This window comes from Mus musculus, chromosome 8, assembly GCF_000001635.26.
Source record: "Mus musculus strain C57BL/6J chromosome 8, GRCm38.p6 C57BL/6J".
Classification (NCBI taxonomy): Eukaryota; Metazoa; Chordata; class Mammalia; order Rodentia; family Muridae; genus Mus; species Mus musculus.
This window is the reverse complement of record NC_000074.6, coordinates 119,082,606-119,095,826: the sequence shown is the minus strand read 5'-3', so window position 1 is coordinate 119,095,826 and position 13,221 is coordinate 119,082,606. Positions and strand designations below refer to the sequence as shown.

The 13,221-nt window shown below is 46.8% G+C and overlaps 1 protein-coding gene across 4 annotated transcripts in view; it reads right to left on the bottom strand.

The window, feature by feature from the left end:
- Positions 1-13,221, bottom strand: part of Cdh13 (cadherin 13) — a 1,184,913-nt gene that overhangs the window by 229,103 nt on the left and 942,589 nt on the right. For all 4 annotated transcript variants that reach the window (XM_017312550.1, NM_019707.5, XM_006530628.3 and 1 more), the window contains one exon: positions 464-642. In XM_017312550.1, coding sequence (XP_017168039.1) covers positions 464-642 — 179 coding nt within the window. The remainder of the gene's footprint in view (positions 1-463; positions 643-13,221) is intronic.

Genomic DNA, 13,221 nt, shown 5'->3' with positions numbered 1-13,221 from the left:
GGCATCTCTGCATGACGACATGTGAACTGAGGGATGGGTGATTTTACAGAGGGCTTATAGGGGAAAGGCAGAGATGGCGGGAAGACAGGGGGCAGACATGGATAGAACTTCTTGGCTGTACCAAGGACAGACTGGGTAATTTTGGAAAGAGCTATGCCCCCCTTCTTCCCCTCCCCCATGTGACCTTGCCTTCCCTTCTACAGGGAACTCAAGAGTCTGAAGAATGGTTAGATAGATCATCTGGTGGAAAGACTAGAAATAGCCAGGGCCACCCAGCCCTGCAGAGTGCCTGGCTGGGTCACATCCCAACCTGTTTATCTATTGAGATCCAGCCACCACACTATGTGTAAACATCTCATTCCTGCCTTTACGGTCTCGAGTGCCCTTGACTCCCATATGTTCTCTTTGGTGGGGAGCTGTGCTCCATTCTCACAAAGAAGAAAACAGAATCCTTTCCGCTCACCTCCCGGTCCAGCAGCGCAGGTGACACCACGGTGACAATGTCTCCTTTCTCGGGATCGATGTAGAACATGTTAGGAGATGGCTTGTCAGGCGTCTGCTGACGGATGTTGTACCTCAGGAGAGCATTGTCAGTAGCCGGGTCATCTGCATCAAACGCTGTCATCCGCATCACCGTGGTCCCTAAGGAGGGCAGGGCCAAAGGGTAGGAGACAGTTATCAAAGGGGCAGGATGGTCAGGGCCTCTCCCCAGTGGGCAACGGCGAGGGAATAGCCTGCCCATCACTCTCTGAATTAAAAAGACAAATCATTTCCTGAGCTCTGCTTCTCCTGCCTGCTCTATCACATTAAAGGACCCGAAATACAGAAAAGAAAGCTCCCCTGTTCTGTGGAGTGACAGCTTAATTTTTTCTTCTGCTGATGTGCGATTTATTTTTACAGGCTTCCATTGCATTTGGGATGTGGCTCTGTGACAAGAGCTTCTGAAACTCTCACGGGATGCCTGCCAGGGCCTGGGACAGGTGCTGGGGAAATAGAAGCACAAAGGGGGTCGGTCATACATCATAGCATCCCGGAGCTCAGAGAGGGAGATGGATACATAAAGGGGCAGAAATCATTAGTGGGGAATGGAGGGAGCAAAGAGCGGCTTCTCTGGCCCAGGCTCCGAGGAGGTTCTCGATGCAGCTACCCATGGGGTGAGAAGGTACCAGCGAGGTGAAGGATAAGGGCCTTCAAGGAAAAGCTACACCAGGAAAAGAGGACACGAGGCAGTCTTAACACTGCTAGACAGCTGCCACCCTCAGGTACTATCAGCATAGAGAGGATGGTGACATGGTGCAACCTTGCCAACACAAGCAGGAGTCACGGGCACAGGACCTCCGTCCATGAAGAAACAGACTGCTTGGCAATGCCTGGGCTGGTAGTGTGCCATCTTTTGTGAGGGTCTTACTCACACACTGCTAACATGAAGAGTGTCTTAGTCAGGGTTTCTATTCTTGCACAAAACACCATCACCAAGAAGAAGCAAGCTGGGGAGGAAAGCTTACATGTCCACACTGCTGTTCATCACCAAAGGAAGTCAGGACTGGAACTCAATTAGATCAGTAAGCAGGAGTTGATGCAGAGGCCATGGAGGGGTGTTCTTTACTGGCTTGCTTCCCCTGGCTTGCTCAGCTTGCTTTCTTATAGAACCTGAGACTACCAGCCCAGGGATGGTACCACCCACAAGGGCCCCCCCCTCCTTGACCACTAATTGAGAAAATGCCCCACAGCTGGATCTCATGGAGGCATTTCCTCACCTTTCTCTGTGATAACTCCAGTCTGTGTCAAGTTGACACACAAAACCAGCCAGTACAAAGGGAGACCAGGATATTGACTTACAAGGATAACTGGGCTTCACTGAGGGAAAATAACTGAGGGAAAATAATACATTTGCCTTCTTGGCATCAACTCTTGGGGAAGCTCATGTCAAGCAGTTTGCACAAGAAAGCTCATGGGTAGACTCTCTGTGGTGGCAGGAAATTTGGAATCAGCCTAGCTGTCTAACAATAGGGTAATCAAGAAGAGGCTAGCACCTGCCTATTAGGAAAGCCTTTGAAGTTGTTTGGGGGCAGATCTGATATGGTATACCATAGACAACACTCCAGGTTACACAATCAAATAAAATACATCAGTGTGGCGAGCAACTCATTCGCCACTTTTGTGAATGAACATCCTTGCCATGGAAACTCCCACAGCAGGCGTGCACGGTGCAGGTGCTATCTGCATCTAAGGAGAATGGAAGGTTTGCAACAGTGAAGCCTCATATTGGTCATGCGGGTGAAATCTGAGGAGAGAGAGGGTAATGGGGTTGGGCTGGTCATGAAGGAACAAGGCTGGTCTAATCTGTCATGCTCTCACAGAGTGGATGCAGCCATTCTGCAACTAATACTTAACTTTAAAAACAGTGCAGTCATGAACACTGACAGCCTAGAACCCAACCAGACAAATATGGCTACTTATCCTGATGACGTTTTGAGCATCATGATGATGCTCAGGGTGACGTACCCAACCAGAACTGTTACCTGAAGTGACCTAAATGGCAGGAGAGCTGTAGTTTCAGTGGAATAGTATATATATATATATCCAGAAGCTTAAATAAAACACTGAGTTTATTGAGCTCACCCTGGATCCCAGATTTTTTTTTTAAAGCTTACACGTTCCTCCCACCGTCAAAGCTAGAACATTGATTTATTCTCCTACAATTAATCAGAGTCAGACTTTTAACCATTAAGTGTGAGCGGTCAGGTTAATAATGCACTCCTAGAGCTTAGGTGAAGTTTTGATGAACTTCACCCATGCTGCTGTTAGCTATGTGTTGCAAGGTGTGTCTACTACATATCTTGTTTCTTTGCCTTTGAAATACTGTAGAGAAAATATGGGGTCCAAGACAGGTATTGAACATTCTTGGCAGAAGCAGATCTCTACTTGCGCCCCAGACGTTGGGAGATAGTGTTAATTATGCACGCTAAGCATGTTGTGAATGAAGTGGGAGTTTCTTACCCAAGTGGCTCTATATAGTCACCCTCAGCCCACTGAGTTGGTAGCTCCCTAACCTCGGAAGAGAGGGCCACCCAAGACTCTCTGCATAACTTACTGACAGATTTCAAGCCATGTGAGCTTCTAGGAGCATGTGAGCTCCTTTTGGCTGAAGGCAGAGAAGGAACCTTGCCCTCATCAATTCTTCACCAACATCTCAGGTTAAGTACACTTGACACAGTAGATCTCCCTTGGCTAGTGTCTGCTGAATGCCTAATTGATTGAAACTGTTCACCGATCTTCATTTAATTGAAGTCATGGCTGAAGGAAGAAATGAAAGTAGAGAACCGAAGTCACCATGGCCCTGGGATTCACACTCGAGTTTGGATGATCAGGGGAGGTGGAAAAGACTCCGGGTGAAGCGCCTCAGTGTGCACGGGGATGCTCATGCTGGACATCTTTGTTCTCAAAGAGTTGATCAGAGGAGAGACCCAGGTTTACCCTGAGATAACCCAACAGGTACACAGAAAATGCCTACACTTAAATCGATTGTTGGGAAATAAGAAAGACTAGCTTAAAGCCTTGCCTTTGTCTTTACCCAGGTGTAGAGACATAGCTCACTTTTCTCCTTAGGAAATTCCACTTCTGTTCTACTCCACGCAGCACGAAAGGACAGAGCTGCTGAGGTTTTAGTGTGAGATGTCACCTACAGGCTCGTGTCTTCACGCGCTCGATCCCCAGCTGGTGGCACTATTTTGGGAGGTTGTACAAACTTTGGGAGGTGGAGTCTTGTTGGAGGAAGCAGATCACTGGTGATGGCCCTTGATATTTTATAGCTTGAACTTGCTTCCCGCCCACTTTCTGCTTTGGATCCACCTAAATTTGAGGAGTCCCAGCCTCATGATCCCACCACCATAGAGCCATGTGTTGTCATATCTTCTCCACTATCATGGAGTGTAGTCCCTAAAACTGAGAGCCAAAGTACCCCCTCCACCCACCCACACACACTCTTTCAGTTGCTTCTTGTCAGATATTTGGTCAGAGCAATGAGAAAAGTGACTAATATTATTACCTTGAACATATACACACATACACACACATACACACACACACAAACACACACATACACTTTTATGTGCTAAGCCCTATGGGTATATATTTGAGCCCTGTAATGATTCAACTCATCTTACAAATCTTTACAGTTCATCTTCCACCCATGTGCAATGTGTTAAGCCACACACTTGCATACCCTGGGTTTTGTTTTAATTCAACTGACCAGAGCTGTGGTCCTGTCTATAGAGGAGAGTACCTGGCCTCTTGCCCAACTTGCCTTGAGAGTCATTCATTAAAGTATGTACCAGTCACCAGCCAGACTCAGCTCTTGGTTTGATGTTCCTTCAAGAACTGAACCCAGTGGCCATAGACAACCCCAAGGTCAACAGCTGCATCTGTGTGGATGTCCCCACTGTCCGTGGAGATACCTTAGCCTCAGCTCTGTTCCAGTTCATGTGTCCGGGACTCCAGGAAGAACCTGTCCCACACCAGCCTGACAGCCTCCTGCCATGCTTGTCTTGTGCGGCATGTGTTTCTGGATGGCAGGAAAAGGCTAATTACACGATAGACCCGTATTGGGTTCTTCACACAATCCCTCTCTGTCCCCACCCCCACCCCCCCGTCACGATATTCAGAGTGTCAAAATAAGTGATAATCACCCTGTCACTCCCAGGGCCAGACAACCCAGCAGTAGCCCTCTGGAGAAAAATGAAAGAATTGCAGGTTGGTGGCTGAGAGCCTCAAGTTAGCCAGCCATTTTCTGTCATAGAAGAATACATCTGCCAACCTGACAGGCTGAGAACAATGGTTTCTGTCCTGTTTCGGGCAGAGAACCCCTTCCTCTCCAGTGTAGATCTCTGATGGAGGAGGTCCAAGGTCTGCTTTCTGGTGTCTTGACCATGGAATCAACACACCTGAACTTGGCTTCCTGCGACTGTGAGTCTATGAGCCCTTGCCAACAATGGACTTCTTCTAGCTGGCCTTGGGGTGGGGGCAGGGCTCTAAAAGATGTCTCAGTGTGCACCACGTGTGACATTCCTTTATCTTTTGATTTTTTCTTTTCATATTTTGTTTACTATTTGACAATCTCACACATATATACCTTGACCTTATCTATGCCCAGGCTCCCCTCACCATCTCTGGATACCTCTGAGCACCTGTATCCCCATCATACTCTCTCCCTTTCCCTTTCATGTTGAGTCCAATGGTGTTGCCCGTTGGCTCCTGGCTGATATTGTTGTATTGATCTTGCCCTGGTCATTGTAACTATAGTGAGTTCATAAATGTCGCAGCCATGTCATATCCCTGTGCTCCTAGCATCTCTGGCTTCTCACTTCCTTCCCTACCCCTTCCATGGTGGTCCCAGAGCCTTGGGGGAGGGAGGGAGGGAGGTAGAGACACCCCAGTTAGGGCTAAGCACCCAACACTTACTTATTATCAGCATGCCCCACCACATATACTGGAATAATATATATATATATTCCAAAACGTCGTCCTTTGTTTGGTCACCAAGCATCAGACTCCTTTTTAGAAAATCATTATTCTTACAGATGAATTATATGCCATAGGCGTTTATGTCTGTGCACTGTACTTCCAGCAGTGATGCAAGGGCAGCTTTAGGCTGTGCAATGCTAAGGCATATGAACAGAGCCAGGAGATGTTGCCAAGCAAAGTTCTTGTGTGTCACAACACAGCAGCAGGCACACCCACAGACACACAGACACAGAGACACACACAAAAACTTCATGGGATTTCTCCCACTTTCTCCATTCTATCACAAAATGTTGGTTCCATAGACACACTGTCCTCTATCCACATTGTAGCCTTTTGGAAGTGTACGGAACATTGTAATATCAAATATCTTTAACCCTCTTCTTCATTCTTCCTACATATATGGCAAGTCCAAGAAAGATGCAAGTTTTAATGGTATGTGTGTGTGTATGTTTGCGTGTGTGTACTCTTATAGATGTCCAAAGATAACTATGGGTACCATTCCTTAGGCACTAACCACTCTTTTGTGGAGACAGATCAAGGGCCAGAGGAGATGGATATGAAAAGCTGTTTCTCCCATCCTCCATCCCATCCCCTCCTTTTTCCTGTCCTTTGAAATCTTCCCTCTGCACGTCACTCTGAGACAGAGAGCTGACTTTCTTCTCCCCATACACATGCCAGGAAAGCATTGGGGGTAATGAGCAAACACCCCTGAACACCCTAGGACAGAGAGTTGACCTACTTTTCCCAACCCACTTGCCAGGAGAGCATTGGAGTAACGAGCAAACACCCCTGCAATCCAGATAGAGGGAGTGGCTTGGGTGGACACATCATCACAGGGACATAAAGCATACCTGAGATGGATGCAGGTCAGCTGGAAATAGGACACCATGACATCCCCCTAAGATGTTATCACTGGCTTTGGACCCTAAGATTACCCTATGCCAGCAGTGTGGTGCAGGCAGCTGCAGACCTTACAGGGTGTATGAGCTCAGGGGACCCATATGTCCCTGCCTCCCTAGCCCTGGGATCGTAAGTATGTGCCTCTCTCCCATACCTTGCATTTTAAAAACATGGCTGTTGGGGCTCGAACTCAGGTCCTCATGCTTGCAAAGCAAGCATTTAACCAGCTGAGCTATCCCCGGATAGTGCTGGTATTATGATTTTTGATGACCATACTTTAGAGCTCAATTTGGAGGGTCACATTGCACAGGGAAGTGTTGACAGGGTACACCTTGTGGGATCAGACCACCTCGAGTCTAGCTCATGCTTTCTCTGTGACTAGACCTGTGAGGAATGCACACACATAGCTCTCCTTCCTGTGACCTCAGCATCCACGAAAACATAGGAACTGACATATAAATGATGATACAAAAGACAACCACTCTGCCTGCTGGGCACCCAGAGGCTGCCCATGCTCCACACTCCCTGCGTTCCTGGAAAGCCATCCATGTAAGCTTAAATGACATCTTAGGGATGTAAATGGTGTCCAGCTTCCAGTTCACCTGCATCTATCTCAGGTCTGCTTTGATGATGTACACATTCCAAGCCACTCCCCCTAACTGGATTTCAGGGGTGTTTGCTCATTACCCCCAATGCTTTCCTGGCATGTGTGTGGGTTCGAAGGAAGTCAGCTCTCTGTCTCAGAGTGACGTGCCGAGGGAAGATTTCAAAGGGCAGGAAAAAGAGGAGGGGATGGGATGGAGGATGGGAGAAACAGCTTTTCATATCCATCTCCTCTGGCCCTTGATCATTACCCAGGGACTGTCATTCACCAACACAGACACCTCCCACAGTTTTCGGGTGGTGCTAGGCAGAGAGAGTTTGGAATGAGGTAAGTTTTGGGGATGAGCTCTCAATGACTTTGGCTCCTCTTTTGACAGCACTACTGTCCCAGGGACCTCAGTGTGTAGCCCTCTGTGTCCAGGCACCAGGTCGGGGGTGATAACATCTTAGGGGGATGTCATGGTGTCCTATTCCCAGCTGACCTGCATCCATCTCAGGTATGCTTTATGTCCCTGTGATGATGTGTCCACCCAAGCCACTCCCTCTATCTGGATTGCAGGGGTGTTTGCTCGTTACTCCAATGCTCTCCTGGCAAGTGGGTTGGGAGAAGTAGGTCAACTCTCTGTCCTAGGGAGACAAGCAGAGGGAAGATTCCAAAGCTGCAGGACCCTCCTAAGACAGCTCACAAGATTACAGTCCCCTCACTCCATCAGGAGTATTGGGGACAGAAGCCACCTAAGGGCTCAGGTGTTTTCCACAGTGGTACCCACTGTGCTACTGACACACAGTCTGTGGGAAGCCAGACTTCCGACTCTTCGGGCACAGATGGGAGTCGGCAGTTTAAAAGAAGTTGTTACAATGTTGCTGTGCTGGACATTTGCTGGAAATGTTAAAAGTAAAGGTAATTAAGTGGAACCAGAAGGGCCAAAGGAGGAAAGCGGGCAGGCTCAGTAGACACTGCTTGAATTTTATTACTTTTTACTTTTTGACCTTGAGTGACGTCATAGTGATTCCCCTTCAGCTGCAAAGAGCATGCTTTTGGTTCTGTTAGCAGATAAACACTTTGGCTGTTAAGAGGCCTATTTTGCTGGTGTATGCAATGGTGTCAGCGTTTGGAGGCTGATTATGGGATGGATCCCCGGGTATGGCAGTCTCTAGATGGTCCATCCTTTCGTCTCAGCTCCAAACTTTGTCTCTGTAACTCTTTCCATGGGTGTTTTGTTCCCACTGATATAGCTGTCTCTTGTGAGGCTATGCCGGGGCCTGGCAAACACAGAAGTGGATGCTCACAGTCAGCTTTTGGATGGAACACAGGGCCCCCAATGGAGGAGCTAGAGAAAGTACCCAAGGAGCTAAAGGGGTCTGCAACCCTACAGGTGGAACAACAATATGAACTAACCAGTACCCTCAGAGCTCGTGTCTCTAGCTGCATATGTATCAGAAGATTGCCTAGTTGGCCATCATTGGGAAGAGAGATCCCTTGGTCTTGCAAACTTTATATGCCTCAGTACGGGGGAATGCCAGGGCCAAGAAGTGGGAGTGGGGGGAGGGGAGTGGGGGGAGGGGAGTGGGGGAGGGAGGGTCTGGGGGACTTTGGGATAGCATTTGAAATATAAATGAAGAAAATACCTAATTAAAAAAAAAGAGGCCTATTTTGTCTAAGTTACTGGTTCATTTGAGTTTTCTGTTTCCTGCAGTCTCCCTTCCTCCCCTCTGTAGTGTATGCATACCCATTGATGTGCATGCCCATATGTGCATGTGGAGGCCAGAGGAGGACCTCTGATATCCTGCCCGGCCACTGTTTGCTTTAGTCAATTAGGACCGGGATTCTCATTGAATCTGGAGCTAGGCTAACCGCCATTCAGTACCCAGCAGTCCTCCCGTTTCTGTCCCATCAGTGCTGGGGTTATAGGTATTCATGACTCTAGCTTTTTATGTTGGTGCTGGAGATTAGAACTCAGAACCTCGTGCTTTCAAAGGGAGGTAGGTCCCTTCTCCACTGAGATGTCTTGTCAGGTCCTGTGTATGTGTGTGTGTGTGTGTGTGTGTGTGTGTGTGTGTGTGTGTAGATGCATATGTACCTGTGTGGGCACGCATGCAGAGTCCAGAAGTGCCATGTGACTTCCTCCATCACTCTCACTGAGCCTGGAGCTTGCTGACTTGACTAGATTAGCTGGCCAGTGAACCCAGCGGTCCTCCTGCATCTACTCTCCTCTCAGTATCAAGGTTGCAGGCACATGTCATCATGCCCAGCCTTTTACATGGAGGCTGGGAGAATCTCAACTCAGTTTGCATTACAACCTTATTAATTAATGAATTAATTAATTAATGCCTGTATGGCAATTACTTTACCAAGTCATTCCTCATCCTTACCTTTTTCTGTATACTTAATATTAACCAAGAAAGTAGGATTCTGTTGCTTTCCAGTAACCATGGCAATCACTAATTCAGGGGGAAAAAATCCAAACTGTAATATGCAGTTAGTTTCTTAGGGATGATCAAGTATTCAAAGCAGATCCACTTATTTGAAATGCTTGGTACCAGGGATCAGGAAGCCCTGTGTTAGTGGTTAGGAAACGGCAGCTCCATTAGTGGCTTCAGCTGTTCACTGAAGTTCAGCCGGATTCATGTGTAGTTCCTTCTCACAATGACTGTGGGGTGAGCCATGGGACGTTCTTTGACCAGAAGAACAGAAGCTTTGGAGTTCTACACACAGAACTTAGCTTCCTAGAACCCAGCCTCTTCTGTAAAAGCTGGGCTGCCCTTGACTGTCCCTGGCTGACCCTCCACTGACACTGAAGGTTGAAAGCATCTTTTACGGGACAGCCTCCAGCTAAGATCAGCCTAGGGACAGCAATCTCCGGTGAGCCCAGCTGAGCCCTTCCCAACTTGTAAATCATGAACAAATACATGGCTTCTATTTTATAAGGCATGGAATTCTAGTGTGGCAATAGACAACTGGTAAAGGCATATAAATTAATGACTCAGTACACACAAGTTAGAAAAATGATACATAATTCAACAGAGACTTTAGTTTCAATGTGGGACTTTCCCATTTTAAATAGGTAACTCAGCAGGTTTAAGAGTTAGACTAAAAATACAAAGAAACAGGTGCAGGAAAGAGAAACAAAACCTGCGGAGAACAAACTGCAACATAGTTGCCAAATGTCAGCGCCTCACAGATGGGTTTTGGGAGCCACCAATAAAGCCATCATCAAAGCTAAGCCAAGCAAAGGTGTGTGCTGGCAGCGGTTGCTTTGTTGCTAGGTAGAGTTGGACTTTCATTTCCAGCACACAGAATTAAAGTCCTGCAAAGTCTACCCTCTGGTTGCAGGTCTGTGTTGAATAGGTGCTACCAACCAGGATGCCAACTCTGGCCTTCAAAGTGAGCGTGCCTTCAATTTCGAGGTGGTTGCTAACTCCGTTTAATTGTAGCCCCTAAGTGTCTCCGGGGCGGCTGCGATTACCACTGACTTGATTTGAAATGCAATAGACTTCGCCTCTCCAATTTTCTCTCCTTCCCTGGAGCTAGTTGGGTTTTTTTAAAGTACAAATTGGCAGTCAAATATGTAATAAGTTATGACACATTTGCAATGGCTGTCTCCCATCTGCTTCCAAAGCTTGTTGGGTTTTGATGTGAGTAAAGGAGTGATGGGGATGGACTCACCTTAAGATTGTTTTAGTCTCTCAGCAGTCTGCGTCTTGTTTGTCTGGGGAGCCACTTTTTAATTAAGCCAGGCAGGCTAGGCTTTAGGAAAAAATAATTGTTTCTGAGATCCTAAGTAACTAACAAGCCAAACCGAGATCCCGCCTGTCAGCAGTCACTATGTTGCTGTATGCCTGGGAGTGTGTGTGCGTGTGTGTACGTGTGCACGTGCACAAGTGTATGTATGTGTGTGCATGTGTATGTATGTGTGTGTATGTATGTGCATGAGTGTCTGTGTGTGTGCAAGTATGTGCCTGTGTCTCTGTGTGTGTACGGATTAATGTATATGTATATGTGCATGCATACGTGCATGCATGTGCCTTTATGTGTATATGTGTGCACATGCAAGTTTGTGTATGTGTGTGTGCATGCATGAGGGTGTATGTGTGTGAATGCATGAGTGTATAAGTGTGTATGTAGGTGCATGTGTGTATGTGTTGTATGTTTGCATTTATGTATTTGTCCGTGTATGTGTATGTGAATGTATGCATGTGTGTGTGCTTGTGTGTATATGTGCACATATGTGTGAAAGTATGAGTGTATGTGTGTGTGTGCTGCCTATGCATGCTTACACAGAAGAAGGAGGATGGTTCCTTAAGACCCATCCATCTTCTTATTTTGTGGAGGGTGCAGGGACTCCCACTGACCTGGGCTCACCCATTCAGGTAGGCTGATTTCCCAGCAAGTCCCAGGAATCCTTCTGACTCTGTCTTCTAGCGCTAGGTTTAAAGCATACTGTTTAAAACCTCAGCTTTGGGGACCAAACCCAGGTCTCATGCTTGTGAGGCAGACACTTTACCAACTCTGTTGTGGCCCCAGCTCCTTTATCTTTTAGGTGATATTTTTCTTAAACCAATTAAAATGGGTCTTACATATTTATTAATTATATACATAATTATACATATCACTAAATATTATATATCACACATATATTCTGTATAAACATATAATTATATATATTAAAATAGTTCTATATATTTTTCAAATTATCCATTTTTTGATGAAGGATAGAGGGGTGCTCTCTGCTGAATTATCTGGTCATGCCTAAAACATCCTAAAGAAGCAAGTATAAGTGGAGACATGGTCCTTATTGTCCACCCTAATAAAGAGAAATGTGAATGTTGGCACAGAATGAAGCAGCTGAAATTCCTAAGTGTGAACATGCAGTTCCACAATACTACAAAACTAACTAAAAAGATGTTCTGTGTGCGTCAGTCCTTTAACAGATTTAACGGGTTTTACAAAGTGAGTCCAATCTTCCTTGGGTCAGTGTAGTTTCACCACTGGGCGGGGGGGCATTGGGCAATGTCTGCAGATGATTTTGGTTGTCACAGAATGAACGAGACATTGACATCTAGTCAGCAGAGGTGTCATTGTCACGGGAGCATAAGAGCTCTCAAGACCAGAAAAAACGAGGCTCTGTGCTTGGCGGGACATTAGTAAACCGAATGGGAGTGGGAGCCAAGAGGAAGTAAGAGAAGGGTGGGATGGCTTTAAATCATCTCTTGCCTAGCTTTAAGATACTTCTTGAACATTTATTTTTACTTATATGGGTGTGTGTCTGTCTGTCTGTCTGTCTGTCTGTCTGTCTGTGTAAGCATATGCTACATGTATAGGGGTGACCACCTAGGCAGAAGCACCTGCCAGACCCTCTGAAGCTGGAGTTACAGGTAGTTTTGAGGCACTCAACAAGGGTGCTGGGAGCCAAGCCCAGGTCTTCTGCATGAGAGTGTTCTTCACCTCTGAGTCATCTATCTGTCCATCTTTTAAATCCTGACTATTTAAAAATTACATTTATCTACTTGTGTGCATGTGTGTGTGTGTGTGTGTGTATGGTCTGTGTGGATGGGCACACATACTGTCTGTGTTGTATGCTCACTCTAGTTTGAGCATGGAGGTCAGAGGTCAACACTGTAGTTTCCTCCCACCTTCATGTGGGTTCCAGGGATTGAACGCAGGCATCAGGCTTGCCCGGCAAGCACCTTACCCTCTGAGTCATCTCTCCAGCGTCTATTACATCTTAAGGTAGCAATGGAGGTTGGGTCAGGATGGTAAGTTGTTAGTTCTTGTCTTTCATTGACTTATTGTGAGAGATACCCTGAGAGCCCCTTATCCCTTTTAACTAAGAGATCACCATGGTTGCTCTTTAAAATTAACCTCACAAGGCTCAGACTCACCCAGCCAACCCAGACCACCAAGGCTTAGCACAGAGGCATGAGTTCTTGCACCAGTTCAGCCCACTGTAGGGGCGCCCTGATCAAGAACAGGCTGGGGAAGCTTGCACACAAGGTGGGGCTGGGATGGTTACCATAGTGACAAGATCCCAAGGGGCTAGGATGCTACAGTTCAACCCACCTCAGACTCTGGTTCAGTGGGAAGAGATGCAGGCACACTGCTGGGACAGGAGAAATGCTGCTGATTTTTGCAAATGGTTTCTTGGGCTGGGTAAATAAACACATACTGGCTAGCTGCTGCAAGCTCCCTAAGCT